Source organism: Garra rufa, chromosome 23, assembly GCF_049309525.1.
Source record: "Garra rufa chromosome 23, GarRuf1.0, whole genome shotgun sequence".
In the NCBI taxonomy this organism is placed as follows: Eukaryota; Metazoa; Chordata; class Actinopteri; order Cypriniformes; family Cyprinidae; genus Garra; species Garra rufa.
In genome coordinates, this window is record NC_133383.1 from 27,736,841 (window position 1) to 27,756,663 (window position 19,823).

The following is a 19,823-nucleotide window of genomic DNA, read 5'->3' on the forward strand; positions in this document are numbered from 1 at the left end:
ATCCATCCATCCATCCGTCTGTCCGTCTGTCCACCCATCTGTCTATTCATTAATGTTCAATCTATCTAGTTGTCTTTCCATATCTGTCTGTCTGTCCATCCGTCCGTCCGTCCGTCCTATTATGTATAATATGTCTATACATTATGTCTCCATCTGTCTATACAATTATGTCCAATCTATCTATCTATCTATCTATCTATCTATCTATCTATCTATCTATCTATCTATCTATCTATCTATCTATCTGTCTGTCTGTCTGTCTGTCTGTCTGTCTGTCTGTCTGTCTGTCTGTCTGTCTGTCCATCTTTCTATCTATCCAACTATGTCCAATCTGTCTGTCTGTCTATCTATCTGTCCGTCTGTCCATCCATCCATCTGTCCATCCATCCGTCTATCCAATTATGTCCAATCTATCTGTCTGTCTGTCTGTCTATCCATCTTCATCCATCTGTCATCCGTCCATCAATTGTGTATATTTATATATAAATATATAAATATATTTGTTTGTCTGTCTGTCTGTCTGTCTGTCTGTCTGTCCATCCATCCGTCCTATTATGTCCAATCTGTCTGTCTGTCTGTCTGTCTGTCTGTCTATCTATCCGTCCGTCTGTCCATCCATCCATCCGTCTATCCAATTATGTCCAATCTATCTGTCTGTCTGTCTGTCTGTCTGTCTATCCATCTTCATCCATCTGTCATCCGTCCATCAATTATGTCCAATATGTTTGTTTGTCTGTCTGTCTGTCTGTCTGTCTGTCTGTCTGTCTGTCTGTCTGTCTGTCTGTCTGTCTGTCTGTCTGTCTGTCTGTCTGTCTGTCTGTCCATCCATCTATCCAATTATTTCCAATCTATTTATCTATCTATATGTCTGTCTGTCTATCTATCTATCTGTCTGTCTGTATATGTGTCCTTTTATTTTGTAGATCAGTATAACTGCTTGTATCAAAACAGTTAGGTAAATGCACCACCATGATTGTGAATGTTCTTATGTTCTTTCTTTCTTTCTTTCTTTCTTTCTTTCTTTCTTTCTTTCTTTCTTTCTTTCTTTCTTTCTTTCTTTCTTTCTTTCTTTCTTTCAGTCACTGACCTTCTAAATATAATGGATGGGGACCAGTGAGAAGGTCAGTTACAACATATTCCTGTTTTGAAAAACAACCCTGTTTTCTCTCTCCAAAGTGTTTGATTTGTTATTCTCAGTGAACAATGATCTGCGATCTAATCTCTGCTCCCATATTTGCCACTATATGTTTCCCTGGATTAAAACTGGATTAGAGGATTACACAATTAATACGACTCAAAAGAGCAAAGGCATTCTGACGTAAGTCATTCTTTCTAAATAATATCAGTACACAACCATTCAAACATTTGAGGATGGAAAGATTATGTTACTTTCGAAAATATAATGATCCTCAAATGATCAAAACTGACATCCAGCCAAACGATACTATGTCAGTATGCTAATTCACGACAGGACCAATCGATTCTGGACGTCCTGTCTCCTCAGCCTCATCTTTGCTCAGATTACTCAACTAACGCCAAACTTGCTTTGCCCAAACAATGGTGATTAAGCAACAGATTAAACCTCCTCATAAATAATGAAGGGCCGCGTTTTCAACACGCTTCCTGTTCACTTCCACTAATAGCCGCATTAAAAGCTCTTTACAAGTCAGTGGTGAGAGGAAGAGAAAAAAGAGCACTTAACGAGTCGGAGAGAGACAGGCCGGGATCGGGCCCATTCACATGCTGCAGGCCTGGCTGAGAGTGATGCCAGCTGATCAATGAGTCAATGAGGTCCTTAAAGGAAGCCTGTCCTAGACTGCTGGAAAGAGCTAATGATGAAGGCAATAAAAGGCCTGGCTCTCAACCGGCATAGTAATTAAGGAAGTGGAGGTTAGGAGGTTTTGCTTAACTGATTCACCCTGTGCCAATTTTTTTATGACCTTTGCATCCTTTCACTGTCCGGACAGAGTTCAGTGACAACAGTTCAACGCAGAATATGATTCAGCACACAATACGTTTGGTTCGATTCTGTTGTAACTGTAAAATGTATGGAAAGACTGAAGGACACCGTGACATGAGGCAAGTTGTAGGCTACCACCACCAATTTATCCAAGAATAGATGTCTTATAAGATAGATTTACAGGACAAAAATGGATTTAGAGTTGAAAAGTATAATTATAATCATAATCATAATTTTTAATGAATGCAAAATTAAGTTAAGGATAAAGACAGTAAGGATTATTGACTATATGCAGCTGTTACATTACGTTATTTCAATTGACAAAGCCTTAGTATTAAGGTTGATTCAGTAAGATTATATATATATATATATATATATATATATATATATATATATATATATATATATATATAATTATTATTATTTTTTTTTACTTTAATCAAACTCAATTTGATTAAAGTTAATTGCATTAACTTTGTTGTCACATCAAGAATATTTTATATATTTTTTAATTACTTTTATGACCTTTAACCTTTGAATTACACTTTTTTTCATATATCAGAATTGGTGAAAATGTATTATCTATTTAAAAGCTTATACATAATACATAATACAACCATTATAATGTTGTAGATGCTTTAAAGCTGTACAACATCAGCATCTATACCATCTACAGTTGAGGTCGAAAGTTTACATACACATTGCAGAATCTGCAAAATGTTAATTATTTTACAAAAATAAGAGAGATCATACAAAATGCATGTCATATTTATTTAGTACTGACCTGAATAAGATATTTCACATTAAAGACATTTACAAAATTTATAAAAGAATTTATAAAAATGACCCAATTCAAAAGTTTACATACACTTGATTCTTAATACTGTGTTGTAACTTGAATGATCCGCAACTGTTCTTCATGTCCCACAAATTCTTTGGTTTTCCAGCATTTTTGTGTATTTGAACCCTTTCCAACAATGACTGTATGATTTTGAGATCCATCTTCTCACACTGAGGACAACTGAGTGACTCATATGCAACTATTACAGAAGGTTCAAACACTCACTGATGCTCCAGAAGGAAACACAATGCATTAAGAGCCAGGGGGTGAACATTTTTGAACAGAATGAAGATGTGTACATTTTTCTTAGTTTGCCTAAATAATATATTATTTAAGCTACAGCAGATACTTACATGTTTTCCAGAAGACAAAATAAGTTAAATTTACCCTCATCTTCAAAATTCAAAGGTTTTCGACCCTTGCTCTTAATGCATCACGTTCATGAGTCCCTCAGTTGTCCTCAGTGTGAAAAGATGGATCTCAAAATCATACAGTTATTGTTGGAAAGGGTTCAAATACACAAAAATGCTGGAAAAAAAAAACAAAAACAAAGAATTTGCGGGACCTGAAGGATTTTCTTGAAGAACAGCAGGCAGTTTAACTGTTCAGGACAAACAAGGAACTCATGAACAACTCTCACTAAACACAAAAACACACAGTTGTGTGTAACTATTATTTTCTTGTTTGGACTAAATGTAAATGTCTTTTATGTGAAATATCTTATTCAGATCAGTACTAAATGAAAAATAACATGCATTTTCTATGATCCCTTTTGTTTTGGTAAAATAATTAACATTTTGCAGATTCTGCAAGGTGTACACAACTTTTGACCTCAACTGTATAGCAATCTACATCTAGAATATAATATAATTAAATGTATAATCCGTGTTGTTGATTCCAGGCATACACTATAAAAGTTATATCTTTTAAACTTAAAACATTCTTAGCTTCCACAATAAATAAATAAAAATAACATTATTATTTAATATGAATATTTAATGTTAATCAACACGAATGAATCTTCTAAAAGAAGGTTCTCATAGAAAAAACATCTTTGCTTCCTTAAAAAAAACTCTCTCTTAGAGTGAAGAACATTTTAATAATCTTAAAAACATTTTTCCCACTATACAGAATGTTTAGTTCAGTGGAAATGTTCGATATATGATTTTTCACTGAACCGTAGATGCTAATAAAGAACCTTTATTTTTGAGCACAGGTAGAAATATATCATGCATGTAACAAATGCACGTTCTACCTATATACCATGTGATTAAAATTAGGTATATAAGTTAAACACAGTGGCTCTTCTCTGTCTTATTTTATTAAATAGTCTCACTGCAATGTGTCTTAAAAAACTGAGCTCAATTTAAGAATGTAGTTTATTCATTTAATAGTGGGATACAGGAGCTCAGGCTCACCAGACAGTGTAAATTACAGTCATTGGTGTATCTTACTCTGCTTTGCTGAGCAAACCGACACCAATTAATAACCCAGTAAAGGAAGCTGACCGGCAGCTGACCTGTTTGAACCATTTGAACAAGTTTAATTATCATTCATATCTATAGAAGTATTCTTCTCCAGGTTTTAGATATTTTGAGACAGTTTTAAACTGTAAATTTGAATCATTGTGGTGAATCCAGTCCTTTCTGTCTTATAAATTCATAAGTTGGATTTTCAGTAGCGCTTACACACACCAAACTTTTTTATTCCTGTCTATATCCTTAAGATTTTTGCTTGATTTTATATAACATTTTATTCCCCAAAAATGGTAAAAAGAATACATGGTTTTCTGTCTGTTTTAAGTTTTTTTTAATTATGGAGTGACAAAATGAGATACCCAAAATCCCCTCAGTAAAAAGTTTTTAATTCTAATATGTCAAAGAATTTTGAAGAATTTTGAAACTGACCTCATCCAGTGTTTAGATTTTTGTACTAGAAATGTATGCAAATATTTAAAAAAAAATATGCATATTTAAACCTAACATTTTAGAAAACTTGTAATACAAAAAAAGGTTGTAATTATCAATGTAATCAATCAACTGGGTAAGCAAGGTGATAACTATTAGTTAATATTTTTACCCTATTCACCTGCAGTGTCTCGCTTATTAAAGAGTGACAACTACTCTTTAATAAAGGTGCTTCGCACTGCCATAGAAGAACCTTTTTTGTTTAAAAGGTTCCATAAAAACCTTTAACATCTGAAGAACCATTCTTTTTCACAAACGTTTCTTTGTGGCAAAAGATTATAAAGAGATAAGAAAGAGAATGGTTCTTTGTGGAACCAAAAATGGTTCCTGTGAGTGTCTGCATATACTAAAATAAAAATAAAAAAAAATAAAACATTCTTCATGACAAAAGGAATCAACTTTTCAGATCTCACTGACAATGGCATGCGTTTTCAGATTACCAAGATTACTTGATAGAGATACTTTCCTTCACAACTTTCATACAGCAAAAGATCAAACACGATATGCCATTATCCATGTTCTCATCCTGTAAAGAGCCCCACCTCTTTGAGATTCTTTGGGATGTGAAGTTCAATGACAGCACCGGCTGCAATGAGCACATTTCTCAAGCGCGTCTCCAGAGCAGGAGAGCGATGCACAGCAGATGCCTTTATATTTGCTTTCACTCTTCGCGCGGTTGACTCAGAGTGATTCAACAGAGCACGACAGCATCAGTTCACTGTCAGCCACGGAGCTGTATCTCTAAAGCTTGTACTTGGAATATCTTACAAAAGACGAGAAACGCGCGAAGCTTCATCTCGAGGAGCAGCGAGGCACGCCGCTATCGCGTGGTGCGTGAGGTAAGAGCTTCAGCTTTTTGAAGGTGTTTTTAAAGTTTGCAAAATTGTGTCAGATATAAAATAACGTCTTTAATGACTGGATAGTCGCGTTTGTGTTTTATATAAGCCTTCGTTTAATTTATTATTCGTTCGTTTGATGAAAAAACGTACAACAGGCGTTTGCTATTTTCAATCTTCTGGGTGTTTATTCATGCTTGGGTTTGAACGTAAATGTCTGTCAGAATAATCTCGAAATTAGTTTTAAACAATTTAAAAACAAGTTCTTTTCGTCTCACGTGTTATTTTGAAAGTTCCCGAATGTTTATCGTTTTGTAACAAACTATTTTCGTGAGTGTCACAATAATTGGTCGTTTTCAGGTTTTTAGATTGAATATAATCTGTGAAAAACTTGAAGGTTAAAACTTGAATCGCTTTTGATTTGACTTAAACATTTAAAACGTAAATTATATCTTAATGTTTACATTTTTTAAACGATTACACTCTTAAAAATATTGGTGCTTTAAAAGGTTCACAGCGATGCCATAGAAGAACAAATTTTGGTTTCACAAAGAACCATTTAGTCAAAGGTTCTTTAAAGAACCACCTTTTTATAATCTTTCGCCAACAGAACGGTTCTTCAGATGTTAAAGGTTCTTTAAGGAGCCATTTAGACAAAAAGCGTTCTTCTATGGCATTGTGAAACTCCTTTATTTTTAAGAGTGTAATAGATAAATATCAATTGTAAGATGTTCAACTATCTACTATTATGCTTTATAATAATATAAAACCAGCTTTCTTGTTTTGTCGTGCATTTATTTGTCGGAACCCGTTTTTAAAACGAAAATGTCTTATTAAAAACAAAACTCACCCAATTAATTTTGATAAATAAGGCCCGTGTATTTTACCTACATCCTTTAGTATTTAAAAAATGGGAGGAGCTTATAACAGAAAATAACTTTTTTTTATATGTATAACCTAGTTCATTGTTTTAATCTCACAAACAGAAATAGGAATAAATACTATCTTTATTTATTTTTTTCGTCAAGAAGGTCACTAGTGTTACAAAAGATTATTATAATTTCATGAACACGAATGAAGCTATCAATCAAGCTCTTGAGAGGCATGAAGGACACTAAAAATTCTGTAATTTATGACTGTTGGAGGCTAAAATATGTTTCTGACCGTTTCAGGGATTGACTGATGTTGCAGAAAGTAAGCTGAGAAAAGAAAACACGATTCTCCTGAGCTTTGGGAAAGGTATGTGGCATATATAACATACAATGACACAAAACAGCTCAGATATTTAAACACAAAATTTGGTTTATTTTTGATTGCTGAAATTTAATTTGAGGAACGCCTATTTGCATCTCACTCTGCATTAATCACATAAGAAAGAATCTTATTTAACATAAACAGGATCATTCTGTAAATCCTTGTTTTCTGATTATTGCAAATTAATTAAATCATGCATATTTCATAATTCCATAAGTCTGTGTGTGGCACCACACTGTATCGACTTCTAGCCCTATTTACCTGTCTGATGTCTTCTGTATCACTGTTCAATCAAATAATGCATGGAGTCTGATTACCTTACAGTACTAATATATAAATATACGCTGTGCATTACTGGAAGTCAGCATATTGAACTATATGCAGGTAACAATTTCATGCATTTCATGCAATCAAGAGCGAAACATCTATGAAAGCTACCAGATTGTATTTAAATGATATTGCACGGTAAGTCTTCACAGCGGCATTTAGTCTTGCAATTTTCTGATAGACCTCCAGCATTAAATAAGGATTATAATGTAGGACAGTGTACTTAGCCCTATTTAGACCGCAGTGTACTGTGGGACTTTCTGTTCGTGACAATTATAGGTCAGAGAGGAGTCTTTACAACCGGATTCATTTTGTAAACCTGCATGGAAAGTGAAGACAACACAACAGTTTGCCTGAGGTGTATTTGGTTAGATGATGGATTTGCTGCGTAATGTCCTATTCTTGTAGCTATTAAGTTCTGCCTTTTTTTCCTCCTGTATTGACCCTGACAGGTCACATAAGTAATTTTTTAAACGCATGATTAATTTCACAGTAGGGTTAACATACATATAGATGAAGTTCAATGCATCAAGCAGACATGACGTCTGATTTAAGGCCTACATGTTAACTGTTAACTGTTCAATAAACGGTCTAATAAACAAACCTTTGGATAGGCCTAGTTCTTTTTTTTTTTTACTTCACTGCTAAGACATGAACAAAAAACAATACATAACTGTTTAGTATCTGATTTCAATTCAGATAGGAATATACAAACAGCAACCAAAGTTGTATGGGATTTTAATATTACAAGGTAATGTTTATTAAAATTTAAAAGCTAAATTCATCTGAAGTGTATCTATCAAATCATATATATATATTTTTTTAAATTTCTGTAATGGGATGAGAGGTCGTAAGAGGTGCTCTTTGGCTATTGGGAGACAAAAGCCAGCGGGATGGGAACTAAATGAGGTTTAGGGGGCTGCAGATGGGACCCTCTCTTTCCTGTCAATTTGACTTGGCTTTTCAAAACACTTGACCTTTTGTACTAATTCTATTATCACTGCAAAATGAAAACCTCACAATTAAGCCCAATATTCGTTTAATAATTACGTGCAGTGCAATTATAATCTTTAAATGCCGACCTTTCAAAAAATGTTTTTATTTTTCTACCCTGCTACTCGAAAAAAAGGGAATAAAATGGCATTTTTAACATAATAGTAATTTTTCATATTCGGATCAATAGTGCACCTGCTATTATAGAAATGTTATTGATGAGACAGTTTGTCGGACAACGTGTCATCGGCATCAAGCGATTAGTTTTATTCTCACTTGTGGTCGATTCAGTACGTACAGCCCATGTATTACCCCTCATAATGATGAAAAAATGACATACCGACAATTGTCCCCTTTCGCTTGATTTATGAATCCGTCGGAATTGGCTCAATATGACATTTGGACAGTTTCAGTGTGGGGCGATGCAAATGTTCAAAGGCATTAATAAAACCTAAGCTACCTGTTCTTTAGACTTAAAAAAAATGATTATGATTAACGCGTTTAAAGCGTTTCAAAACAATGAATCAAAAGGTAAACGTCTTCACAATTAATTATTATTATTTTACATCATGCTTTTAGTATAAAATATTTAAAATGAGTTTAGGATCGTAATATAGCCTAAACATATATATAAAAAAGCATGACGTGTGATTAATCCATATTATAAATATTGTGGAGAAATGTTTTGGTTTAGACAAGCCTCTATTTTCGCTGTTCTAGCTTAATATTTTAAAGTAACACGTTTTATTTATCAAACAATTTTTTTCTTCTCCATGCTGATATAGCGACTGGTTCTCGGGTCTTTTAGTCTCCCTAATTCAGATTTGAACTCCAGGCGCGCGGCGCTCGCCTAGGCATCACCCTGCGGCTCCTGTCGAGCTTCTCTTTAGTGTGTTTGAGTGGCAGTTAGTGAAACGTCATTGGCTCTTCAGAGGGGCAGAGCCACGCCAATCACTCACAGCGCGCTCCGGCAATAAGAGCCAGTGTGTGAGACGCGCGCTTATTTGCGCGTTCACTACTCTTACTACTGATACCGGACTCGATAAAGGAGTCTGTCGTGATATTGGCCATTTATCGTGCTTGTATTTATAAAGTTCGCGTTCTCGGTGACCGTCTTCGAAAACGAGTTTCTAATTTCTTGTGTGGAATAGGCTGAGACATGAATTGAATTCTGTAGCGTTTGGACATCTCCGACTGAGCGCGGAGGTAAGACAAATACTTAAACTTTTTTATCATCACCGAGTTTGTCTAAACATATCTGTTTTTGTTTAGGTTTAGGCTTTTTAAGTGACTTTTGTTTGGGAGTAAAATAAAATTGTGGAGACATTTCTATTTCTATTTTATGATAAATGTATTATTAGGCTAATATTAACCTATTATATTATACATTATCTAAACACAATAAGCGACGTATGTATTATGTATATATATGTACATATAAAAAATAGTCGGAAAAGATCGTTGAGGCCGACAGAGCATTCAGGAAAATCAGCTTGAACCGTCGCTTTATTTTTATTCCTCACACGTTATTAAATCGATCAAAATATTGTAAAATAATTGCACAGTATTAAAAGCATTAGCTTTTTCTTTTTGCATTTTTTGCACGGAGAGAAAAAATGTTCCAGAGTTTTTTACGGATTAAAATTAATCATTGCATTTTGCTGGTACACTAATTTAGTTCTTTAATTTTGTTAAAGTAATTATAAATTCGTTGCTTTCATTTTCGATCATATTTATTAGCATCTTTATCTTCTCTCTCTCTGTAGAAGGAGAGCGCTTTAATTTCATCATGGTCGTTTTTCCTCGTTCTTTAAAAGAGTTTTTATTTCAGCCGCATCATATTCTGATCTACTAACAACAATATGCGTCTGATGTATGAAAAAAGCTTTGCATTATTTATGCACGTTGGTTAATTCTCATTTTTTGATTTAGTGAAATAAAATTCTGGTTTGCATTTAATAACTATGCCATATGTAATAACTTTTATCGGAGTTATATACACTCTTCTTTATTGGCATCAACGGAGAACCTTGAACATCCATGGAATCTTTCAAATGCAGAAAAGGTTCTCTAGATTTTTAAAATGTTCTTCAAAATGGTTTATTTAGAAATTGTTCACTGAATGTTTTTTGGGGCATCACTGCAAAAACACCCTTTTTGAATCTTTATTTTTAAAAGTGTACTGTGCATAAATTAATTAATATAACCAAACATTTTTATTGCTAAATTAACCTTTTTAAATGTGTTTACAGACGAACATCTCCATTCAGTGGTCTCCAAAGAATGGAAAAGAGTCTTCTGCCTGGACCAAAAGACGTTGTGATGGCCACCCCACCGAGTTCATTTCAGCAGGAGCCGCTCACGCCTCCAAGATCCTCTCTTAAGCCCAACCAAGTTGGGCAGGTCATCCTCTACGGGGTGCCTATTGTCTCGCTGGTGATTGACAGTCAAGAGCGTTTATGCCTGGCTCAGATATCCAACACCCTGCTAAAGAACTACAGCTACAATGAGATCCACAATCGGCGAGTGGCTCTGGGCATCACCTGCGTGCAATGCACCCCAGTCCAGCTCGAGATCCTCCGGCGGGCGGGCGCCATGCCCATTTCCTCCCGCCGCTGTGGCATGATCACCAAACGGGAGGCAGAGCGACTTTGCAAGTCCTTCCTGGGTGAGAATTCTCCACCCAAGCTGCCAGACAACTTTGCGTTCGACGTGATGCATGAATGCGCTTGGGGCTGCCGGGGAAGTTTCATCCCGGCACGCTACAACAGCTCCCGGGCCAAATGCATCAAGTGCTCCTACTGTAATATGTACTTCTCCCCTAACAAATTCATCTTCCACTCGCACCGCACACCCGAGGCCAAGTACACGCAGCCAGACGCCGCCAACTTCAACTCATGGCGTCGACACCTTAAACTGACAGACAAAACGCCACAGGAGGACATGATGTTTGCCTGGGAGGATGTAAAGGCCATGTTCAACGGAGGAAGTCGCAAGAGGGCGCTTCCATCTTCTAACTGCTCGTCTATGGGCTCTGTGAAAGCCGTGAACTCAGTTCTGCCCCATATGATTTCTCCGGAGCTGGCACAGAAGAGAGGCCGGTATGAGGACGATGATGAGTTGGACACCAATAGCCTTACGCCCCGAAAGGCCCCACGCAGTTACCCAGTCATTCCAGTCCCGAGCAAAGGTTTCGGGATGTTGCAGAAGTTCCCAACGACGTCGCTATTCCCCAGCCCCTACACCTTCCCTGCCTTCGGGCTTTGCCCGCAGAAGAAGGACGATACTGAGGCAACCAACGGACAGAAAAACAGCGGCCTCTCAGGGCTCCTTTGGCCCGGCCGCAAGGACGCTTTTTACCCGCCCTTTTGCATGTTCTGGCCTCCAAGGGCAACTGGGGGTATCCCAGTGCCCACTTATCTCCAACCCCAACCTAATGCCCTTTCCTCCCTCACAGAGAGCCCATCCCTCAGACAAGCCTTTTTGGATTTGTCTGAACAGGGCGATGCCAGTTCAGGCTTAGAAACGAACCCGAGATCTGGGCTCTTCGAGAGCGACTGCCCTCCAGTGACCTCCGACCTCCGACCAGCCCCAGAGGGCTGGCTAAAGTTGCTAGACGCTCCCTCGCTGCAAGCCCGCAAGGCCAGTTACCACTCCGCCTTTCGCCCCGTTGTCAAAGACACAGAAAGCATCGCCAAGCTCCACGGCAGCCTGGAGGACTTTGGTCCGGAGAGGCACCTCTCTCCTGGCACCAGCTGCAGTTACCAGAGCGACAGCGGCGAGAGCGACGAGGAGCAGGAAGTGGACGTGGAGACGAAGCAGGATGAGGAACAGGAGGATTTTGCAAGCCGTGCAGCGCAGACGCCCCCGCAGCCATGCGGCCTGCACATACGTGGGCTTCCTGAAAACAGCGTGGGGGATCAGGCCAAAGAACCACCCTCCTTCCCGACGGTTCCCGCTGAGAGCTCAGCAGAGGACAAACCCGGCCTCACTGTCAGTCCGCCCAGCCCCGTTCACGGCTCGCTGGAGGAAAGCGCGGCGTACAGAAATGTAAATATTCCCTCCAGGCACTTTAACTAATTATTTAAATGCGGGCCATTGGCTGGCAGGGTCCATATGCATAACAAGATTGATAGCCTGTGTTCCCAGCAGAAATGAAATATTCAGAGCTCTTTGATCCCTCCTAATAAGCCCAGTCGTGTTTTGTTTAATGGCGACATTATGTTTGCTCCCCTTTGTCACTTCTCCCTATTAGCCCTTTTAATCTTTAACCCTCTGACGCTACATTAACAGACAGAGCGGGAAGAGCGACAGCAATTGGAGCGGGAATTCTTTAGCAATTAGCCTTAGCGCACACACACCGGTGCGTTGATTTATCTAGAGGAACTCGGTAGCACGACAACATCAGAAACATATATAAAATATAACAGCACTGTCATTCTCAAGGCTAATCAATTCTGTGCTTTTGGCTGACTGATATATTTTGTTGCTCTATGTTCAACCTTTGGCCTGGTGTTATGAATCAGTTCTAATCAGACATTGCTGGTGTTTTATGGTTGCAGGCTCACAAGAGCAGAGACGACGGGCTGCCGGCATATGCAAGCAAAAACAAAAGCACCATCTCAGGTGAGAAATGAATGCAAAATATATATGTGACCCTGGACTGCAAAACCAGTCTTAAGTAGCATGGGTATATTTGCAGCAATAGCCAAAAATACATTTTATGGGTCAAATTGATCAATTTTTCTTTTATGCCAAAAATGATTATGTTCCATGAAGATATTTTGTAAATATCCTACTGTAAATGTATTAAAAATGATTGATTAGTAATATGCATGGCTAAGAACGTCATTTGGACAACTTTAAAGGCGTCTTTATCAATATTTAGATTTTTAGCACCTCAGATTCCAGATTTTCAAATAGTTGTATATCATCCAAATGTCGTTCTATCCTAAGAAAAAAAATTACCCTTATCACTGGTTTTGTGGTCTTTATAACATAGTAGTAACATAGTAATATATGTATTATAACATAGTAGTAACATAGTTATATATTTAAGCCAATTATTATCGTAAAAAAAGTGCATGCATTCACATTTGAATTTTGTATTTTTTTTTTTTCAGATGACAACAAAGAGCAAAGCAGCTTTTTCGTCGCAGAGACAGAAACGTCGGCGCCCGAATACTGGCGGGAGAATCCAAGTAAGAACGCACGGCACTTTATATCGGCTTTACATCCGGCACTTACAGCAAGAGGGCCGCGAAATAATTTGCGCGCCCAGCAGAGCCAGCCCATCCCTGCAAGGATATTAGGATTAATCTAAATATAAAAGATACAGGATGGAAGATACTCTCGCCGCACTCTTAAAATGGAGCAGCTCTCTCCACAATGTCATTGGGAAAATGTGTTCTGTAGGGAGCCATAACAGTTCAGCAAGACAATCAGCTCAACGGCAGGAAGGTGACAATCACCATTTGAACAATATCAGACGGAAATAATTGCCTTTTGCTGGGCAAAATCTTCCATTAGAAAGATCATAGCTTATTGCCTTTTATCTGTCAGAAAGACATTAAAAGTGTTTTATGACATCTAAGGCAACATTTATATTATCTAGCCGATAATGATCTCCTCATATAAGGTATAATATATTTGAAAAAATTACATGAAACAAATTAAATGAAACCACCTTTGCCTGATTGCTAAATGTCTCCGAGGGGCTACTGGGAAACGTGATTAGAACTTCTGATTTTCCAAAGAGTCTAACGGCAGTGTCTTAAAGATAGTTCTGTTTCTTGGGAGGGAGGAGAAAAAAAATAATCTAATTTTCCATTTATATAATGCAAACTGCCTTGGCTTTGACTATTCACGGTTAATTGACTGTCAAACGAGGTTGTTATCCTCAGGCACTGTCTGCAAATTTGCTTGTCAAATGAGACAGAGAGAGGAGGAGAGCGAGAACAAGACCGCTTTCCAAATGAGGAACGCCTTGTTCGGCTTAAGGAGGCAAGACGGGAAATGAGAAGAGAGAGAGAGAGAGTGAGAGAGAGAGACGGTCGAATGAGGGGAAGATTATACCAACGTGTTGGATCACTTCATTTGAGCCATTTGCGATATAGACACACAAAAACAGGCGGAGGACGTGCCGAACTCCTAAGGATCGCAATCAGAGCTGTTTCGAATTATTTTCTGATTCAATAGCGCAGTTACATTAATGAAATCAGCTGCTTTTGCAATTTCACAATATTGCAAGGGCTTTTTAATGCACTAATCAGATATTTTGTTAGTGCAGTCAAATATGTTATTTTCATTGTATTATGTTTACAGTAAATATGCAGCAGTACTATATGAGCAAAATAGCATTAGCATTCGCTTTGTAAACGTGCATGTTTGTCTGAAATACCTGTTGTTAGACTGACATCTACTGGTTGCAGGTAGAACAGCATGATATGTGTCAGTCTGTAATAGGAACACAACTCTATGTCTTGCAATGTGTTATAAATCTTCTTTTTCTGCTCAGCAGACCAAAGTCAAGACCCAAACTCTCCCGTTTCGCTCAAAAAGGATGTTGAGAACATGGAAAAAGGTGAGATGACAAGCAAACACTTTTTTAAAGAATATATGTGACCCTGGACCACAAAACCAGTCATAAGGTTAAATTTTACAAAACTGAGATACAGTATATACATCATATGAAAGCTCAATAAATAAGCTTTCTATTTATAAAAGGTTTGTTAGGATAGGACAATATTTGTCTGAGATACAACTATTTGAAAATCTGGAATCTGAGGGTGCAAAAAAAAATCAAAATGCTGAGAAAATCACCTTTAAAGTTGTCCAAATTAAGTTCTTAACAATGCATATTACTAATCAAAAATTACATTTTGATATATTTATAGTAGGAATTTTACAAAAAATCTTCATGGAACGCGATCTTTACTTAATTTCCTAATGAGTTTTGGCGTAAAAGAAAAATCTATAATTTTGACCCATGCAATGTATTTTTGGCTATTGCTACAAATATACCCCAGCGACTTAAGACTGGTTTTGTGGTCCAGGGTCACATATATACACTATTGTTCAAAAGGTTTGCGGTCAGTAGGATTTGTATGTGACCCTAAACTACAAAACCAGTCTTAAGTAGCATAGGTATATTTGTAGAAATAGCCAACAATACATTGTATGGGTTTAATTTGTCGATCATGTGAAGATATTTTGTAAATTTTCTACTGCAAATATATCAAAACTTAATTTCTGATTAGTAATATGCATTGCTAAGAACTTAATTTGGACAACTTTAAAGGCGATTTTCTCAATATTTAGATTTTGCATCAGATTATTTTCAAATAGTTGTATCTCAGACAAATATTGTCCTCTCCTATCAAACCATAGAAAACTTATTTATACATACATTTCAGAAAACTGACCCTTGTGAGTGGTTTTGTGGTCCAATGTCACATATTTGAAAGAAATGCAATGCAAGGATGCATTCATTTGATCAAACGTGATGGTAAAGACATTTATAATGTAACAAAAATGTGATTTTGAAATTTGAACTTTATATTCAACAAAACAGCAGAACTGTTTTCAACACTGATGATAATCAGAAATATTTCTTGAGCAGCAAATCCGAATATTAGAATGATTTCTGAAAGATCATGTGACTGGAGTAATGATGCTGCAAATCCAGCTTTGATCACAGGAATAAATTACACTTTACAAAATATTAACATAGGAACTGGTTATTATAAATAGTAATAATATTTCACATTTCTACTGATTTTACTGTATTTTTAAACAAATAAAGGCAGCCTTGGTGAGCAGATGAGACTTATTCCCAAAACTTTAAAAGCTCCTACTGACCCCAAACTTTTGCAACAAGTTTAAAGTACATTTTTGTCAGTGCTCTAGATGTAATAGTTGATATTTCGGGCACAGCTCAGCATCTGATCTTGATTTATCGTGTAATCTGTCCTTCAGAGGAACTCCAGAAAGTTCTCCTTGAACAGATAGATTTACGGAGGAGACTGGAGCAGGAGTTTCACGCTCTGAAAGGCAGCTCTCCATTTCCAGTTTTCCGTAAGTGTCCTTACTTTACTTCGTGTGTTTTATCATCACGATTTAGCGTGTAAAAATCAGAGAACCTGCCATTATGCAACTTTTATGACTTTTAATATTCAATATTCGGCTATCCTACAGATAACTTTCAGGACCAAATGAAGAGAGAACTGGCTTACAGGGAAGAAATGGTGCAGCAGTTACAGATGGTAAGGAGTTTTCTGCCATCTGATTAATTTGCTTTTGAATCATACAAATATCCCACATGCAGCCCTGTTATATTAGTGATCTGCTGTAGCAGCCTAAATCTATGTTAAAGCGGAGATATAAGAGAAGCAGCAGACAAGCAGCAGGATCTGGTGTCTCGTAATCTTTTGTTGTCTAGAACTGGTTCAACATTGCATAGCGCAGCGGCATCAATCACCGGTGCATCTGTGTTTTAACACATGGATGATGCTGGCAGACTGCCACTGTGTGTTCTTTCAGTTCAACACCATCCGTCAAGCCAGGGGAGATCATATAGGAGAGATTACAGTATGACAGATTGAAAGCTGAACGTCTCTAATGCAGAGAACTATAGAGAGGAATACATAATGACGTTCGGAAGATGCACGCTTCCTTTCGGAGTCCTATCACCGCATGTTTAAGCAATAAAGTACAAGAAGTTGTATGTGAACCTGAACCACAAAATCAGTTTTAAGCAGCAAGGGTATATTTGAAGCAATAGCCAAAAATACAGTGCATTTGTCAAAATGATCGATCTTTCTTTTATGCCAAAAATCATTAGGATATTAAGTAAAGTTCCATGAAGATATTTAGTACATTTCCTACTGTAATTATGTTAAAACTTAATTTTTGATTAGTAATATGCATGGCTAAGAACATCATTTGGACAATTTTAAAGGCACTTTTCTCAATATTCAGATTTTGTGCACCCTCAGATTTCAGATTTTTTAATAATAGTTGTATCTCAGCCAAATATTTTCATATTCTAACTAACCTTGATGTATAAATGTCAATTTTGTGGTTCGGGTTCATGGTAGTTTTAATTTAAAGACACCACGGCTGACCTAATTTTATTTTTAAAGTAATACTTTTATTCAGTAAGAATGCATTAAGTTAATAAAAGTGAAAGTAAATACATTTATAATGTTACGAAAGATTTCTATTTCAAACAAATGCTGTTCTTTTGTGCTCATTAAAGGATCACGACAAAACATTTATCACAGTTTCCTAAAAAAAATATGAAGTAGCAAAAACTGTTTTTAACAATGATAATAATCAGAAATGTTTATTGAGAAGCAAATCAGAATATTAGAATGATTTCTAAAGGATCAAGTGACACTGAAGACTGGATTAATGATTCAGCTTTGAAGAATTCAGGTTTGATCACAGAAATAAATGACATTTTACAATAAATTCGTATAGAAAACAGTTTTTAATTATAAAAATATACATATTTTTCACAATTAGTATTTTTAGTCAGATACTAAAATTCAAACTTTTGAATGTATTTTATCACAGAAAATTTTGGGACACAATTTGTTCATTAAACATTTATTTTTAAGCTAATTTACTGTCATCCCTTGTCTAAATATATGCTACAGTGCCTTGCGAAATTATTCAAACCCCTTTGTTATGTTGCTGCCTTGTGTTAAACTACTTTAAATTACTTTTTCCCCACATCAGTCTACACTCCCTACTCCATAATGGCAAAGCAAAAAATAGTTTTTTAACATTTGTGCAAATTTATTAGAAATAAAAAACTGAAAAGATCCCGTTGCATAAGTATTCATACCCTTTTCTGGGACACTCGAAATTTAGCTCAGGAGCATTCATATTGCTTCCAGATGTTACTACACTTGGAGTGGAGTTAAACTGTGGCAAATTCATTTGAATGAGTCTGATTTAGAAAGGCACACACCTGTCAGAAAAGGTCTAACAGCTGAAAATGCATATCAGAGCAAAAAACAAGTCCTGAGGTCAAGATAACTGCCTGTAGAGCTCAGTGACAGACTTGTGTTAAGGCAATGATCTAGAGAAGAGTTCAGAAAAAAATCTGCTGCATTGAAGGTTCACAGAAGCATTATTCATAATGGAAGATGATTGGAACAACTAGGACTCTAGAAAATATCTGCCAGAGCTTGAGAGGTGAAAAGGTGAGGCAAAGAATGGCAGATAATTGCCAAATGCAGATGTGCAAAGCTTGTCACATCAGACCCAAAAAGACTTGAGGCTGTAAAGGTGCTTCAACTATGCACTGAGTTAAGGGTATGAATACTTATGCAGTGTACTTATTTCAGTGTTTTATTTTTAATACATTTGTAAAATTAGCAAATCTGGTTTTTGCTTTGTCATTATTATGGTGCATGGAGTGTAAGTTGATGTGGGGAAAAACTCATTTAAAGCAGTTTAACATAATGCTGCAACAAAACAAAATGTGACAAAAAATGAAGGGCTATGAATACTTTTGCAAGGCACTGTATATTCCCTAAAATGGTGGATAAGAGAAATGTTTTATTGTTGATGGAGAGTCCAAGTATTAACAAATCCCATTTTTATTATTCTTTTGTAGATTCCCTATGCAAACATCATAAGAAAAGAAAAGGTCGGGACACATCTAAACAAAAGCTAAATGGTAAGTATCAAAGTTATTTCATCAAATAAGACAAAAACAATAAAAAAATATACATTGTTATCTTATGTTTTTACATTTTTGATGTTCTTGATTATTTTGATAACTATTGATTGTTATATGTTTTAGGTTAATTCGTTTGAAAGAAAATCAAGCTGCTCTCAACATCTTTTGACACAAAGAGGTGAAATCATCCCCATCTCTATGAGGAACCATCAAGCACAAACTATGAAAATGTTGAACGCTGCCATTGACGGATCACCTCGACGCTGTCCATCTCTCCAATCAAACCAAATGGCATCAGTGTACTGACTGACACACAGTACTATGAAATGCATCTACCAATGATTTAGAGTTAATCTGACGTATTTCCTGTACAGTAAAACCCCACTTTGATTATTTATGAACTTATTTAAGTTTATTTATTACCCATGCGTTCACTCGTTTATTGATAACAGCAAACTGTACAATGATATTAGCTATAGGTTGTAAATGTACAACAGGAAGAGGGAAAGGGTTGCTCCGTACTGTGGCTGATGACTAAGAGCAATCTGAAAGTGTGGAAACCTTTCTTGTTTTGCCTGTTTAAATACAACACTGACATAAACACACGTTTAAAAATGTTATTATTAACTGTTCATGCAAATGTATTTAAATATGTTCTTGTAGTTTCTCTACTATTTATGTGGATAATTAAAAGTCTATAATATGAAAGACCAGTCTCTTTTTTGGCACGTTGAAAAAGCAAGCATACAATTTGGAACTAAAGAAAGAAAACGATATAATACCCACATAGCAATTGATATCTGGCCCAACTCTGGGCCAGGCAAGCAGTTGCACTCAGCCCAAATGCAGCAAAGAATTACAGCCCTTGTGTGGCCCAAATCTGGACTACAGACATGAGCCATAACTGGCCCAAATCTCAGCCGAATAGTAACTTGTAACCAGCCCTGAA

At 36.5% G+C, this 19,823-nt stretch overlaps 1 protein-coding gene across 3 annotated transcripts; it reads left to right on the forward strand.

The window, feature by feature from the left end:
• The first annotated feature begins 5,408 nt into the window (after positions 1-5,408).
• skor2 (SKI family transcriptional corepressor 2) lies at positions 5,409-19,567 on the forward strand. Of its 3 annotated transcripts, none has more exons than XM_073829871.1 (10): positions 5,409-5,607; positions 6,777-6,843; positions 10,431-12,228; positions 12,741-12,804; positions 13,302-13,379; positions 14,696-14,761; positions 16,156-16,254; positions 16,375-16,442; positions 18,809-18,871; positions 18,998-19,567. In XM_073829871.1, the coding sequence occupies exons 3-9, from the start codon at positions 10,462-10,464 to the stop codon at positions 18,866-18,868; spliced, it is 2,202 nt and encodes a 733-aa protein (XP_073685972.1). In that variant the 5' UTR covers positions 5,409-5,607; positions 6,777-6,843; positions 10,431-10,461; the 3' UTR covers positions 18,869-18,871; positions 18,998-19,567. The 3 variants fall into 3 exon arrangements, with proteins under 3 accessions (XP_073685972.1, XP_073685974.1, XP_073685973.1); XM_073829873.1 differs by having other exon boundaries at positions 14,699-14,761; XM_073829872.1 differs by lacking the exons at positions 5,409-5,607; positions 6,777-6,843 and adding an exon at positions 9,232-9,384.
• Positions 19,568-19,823: the final 256 nt, after the last annotated feature.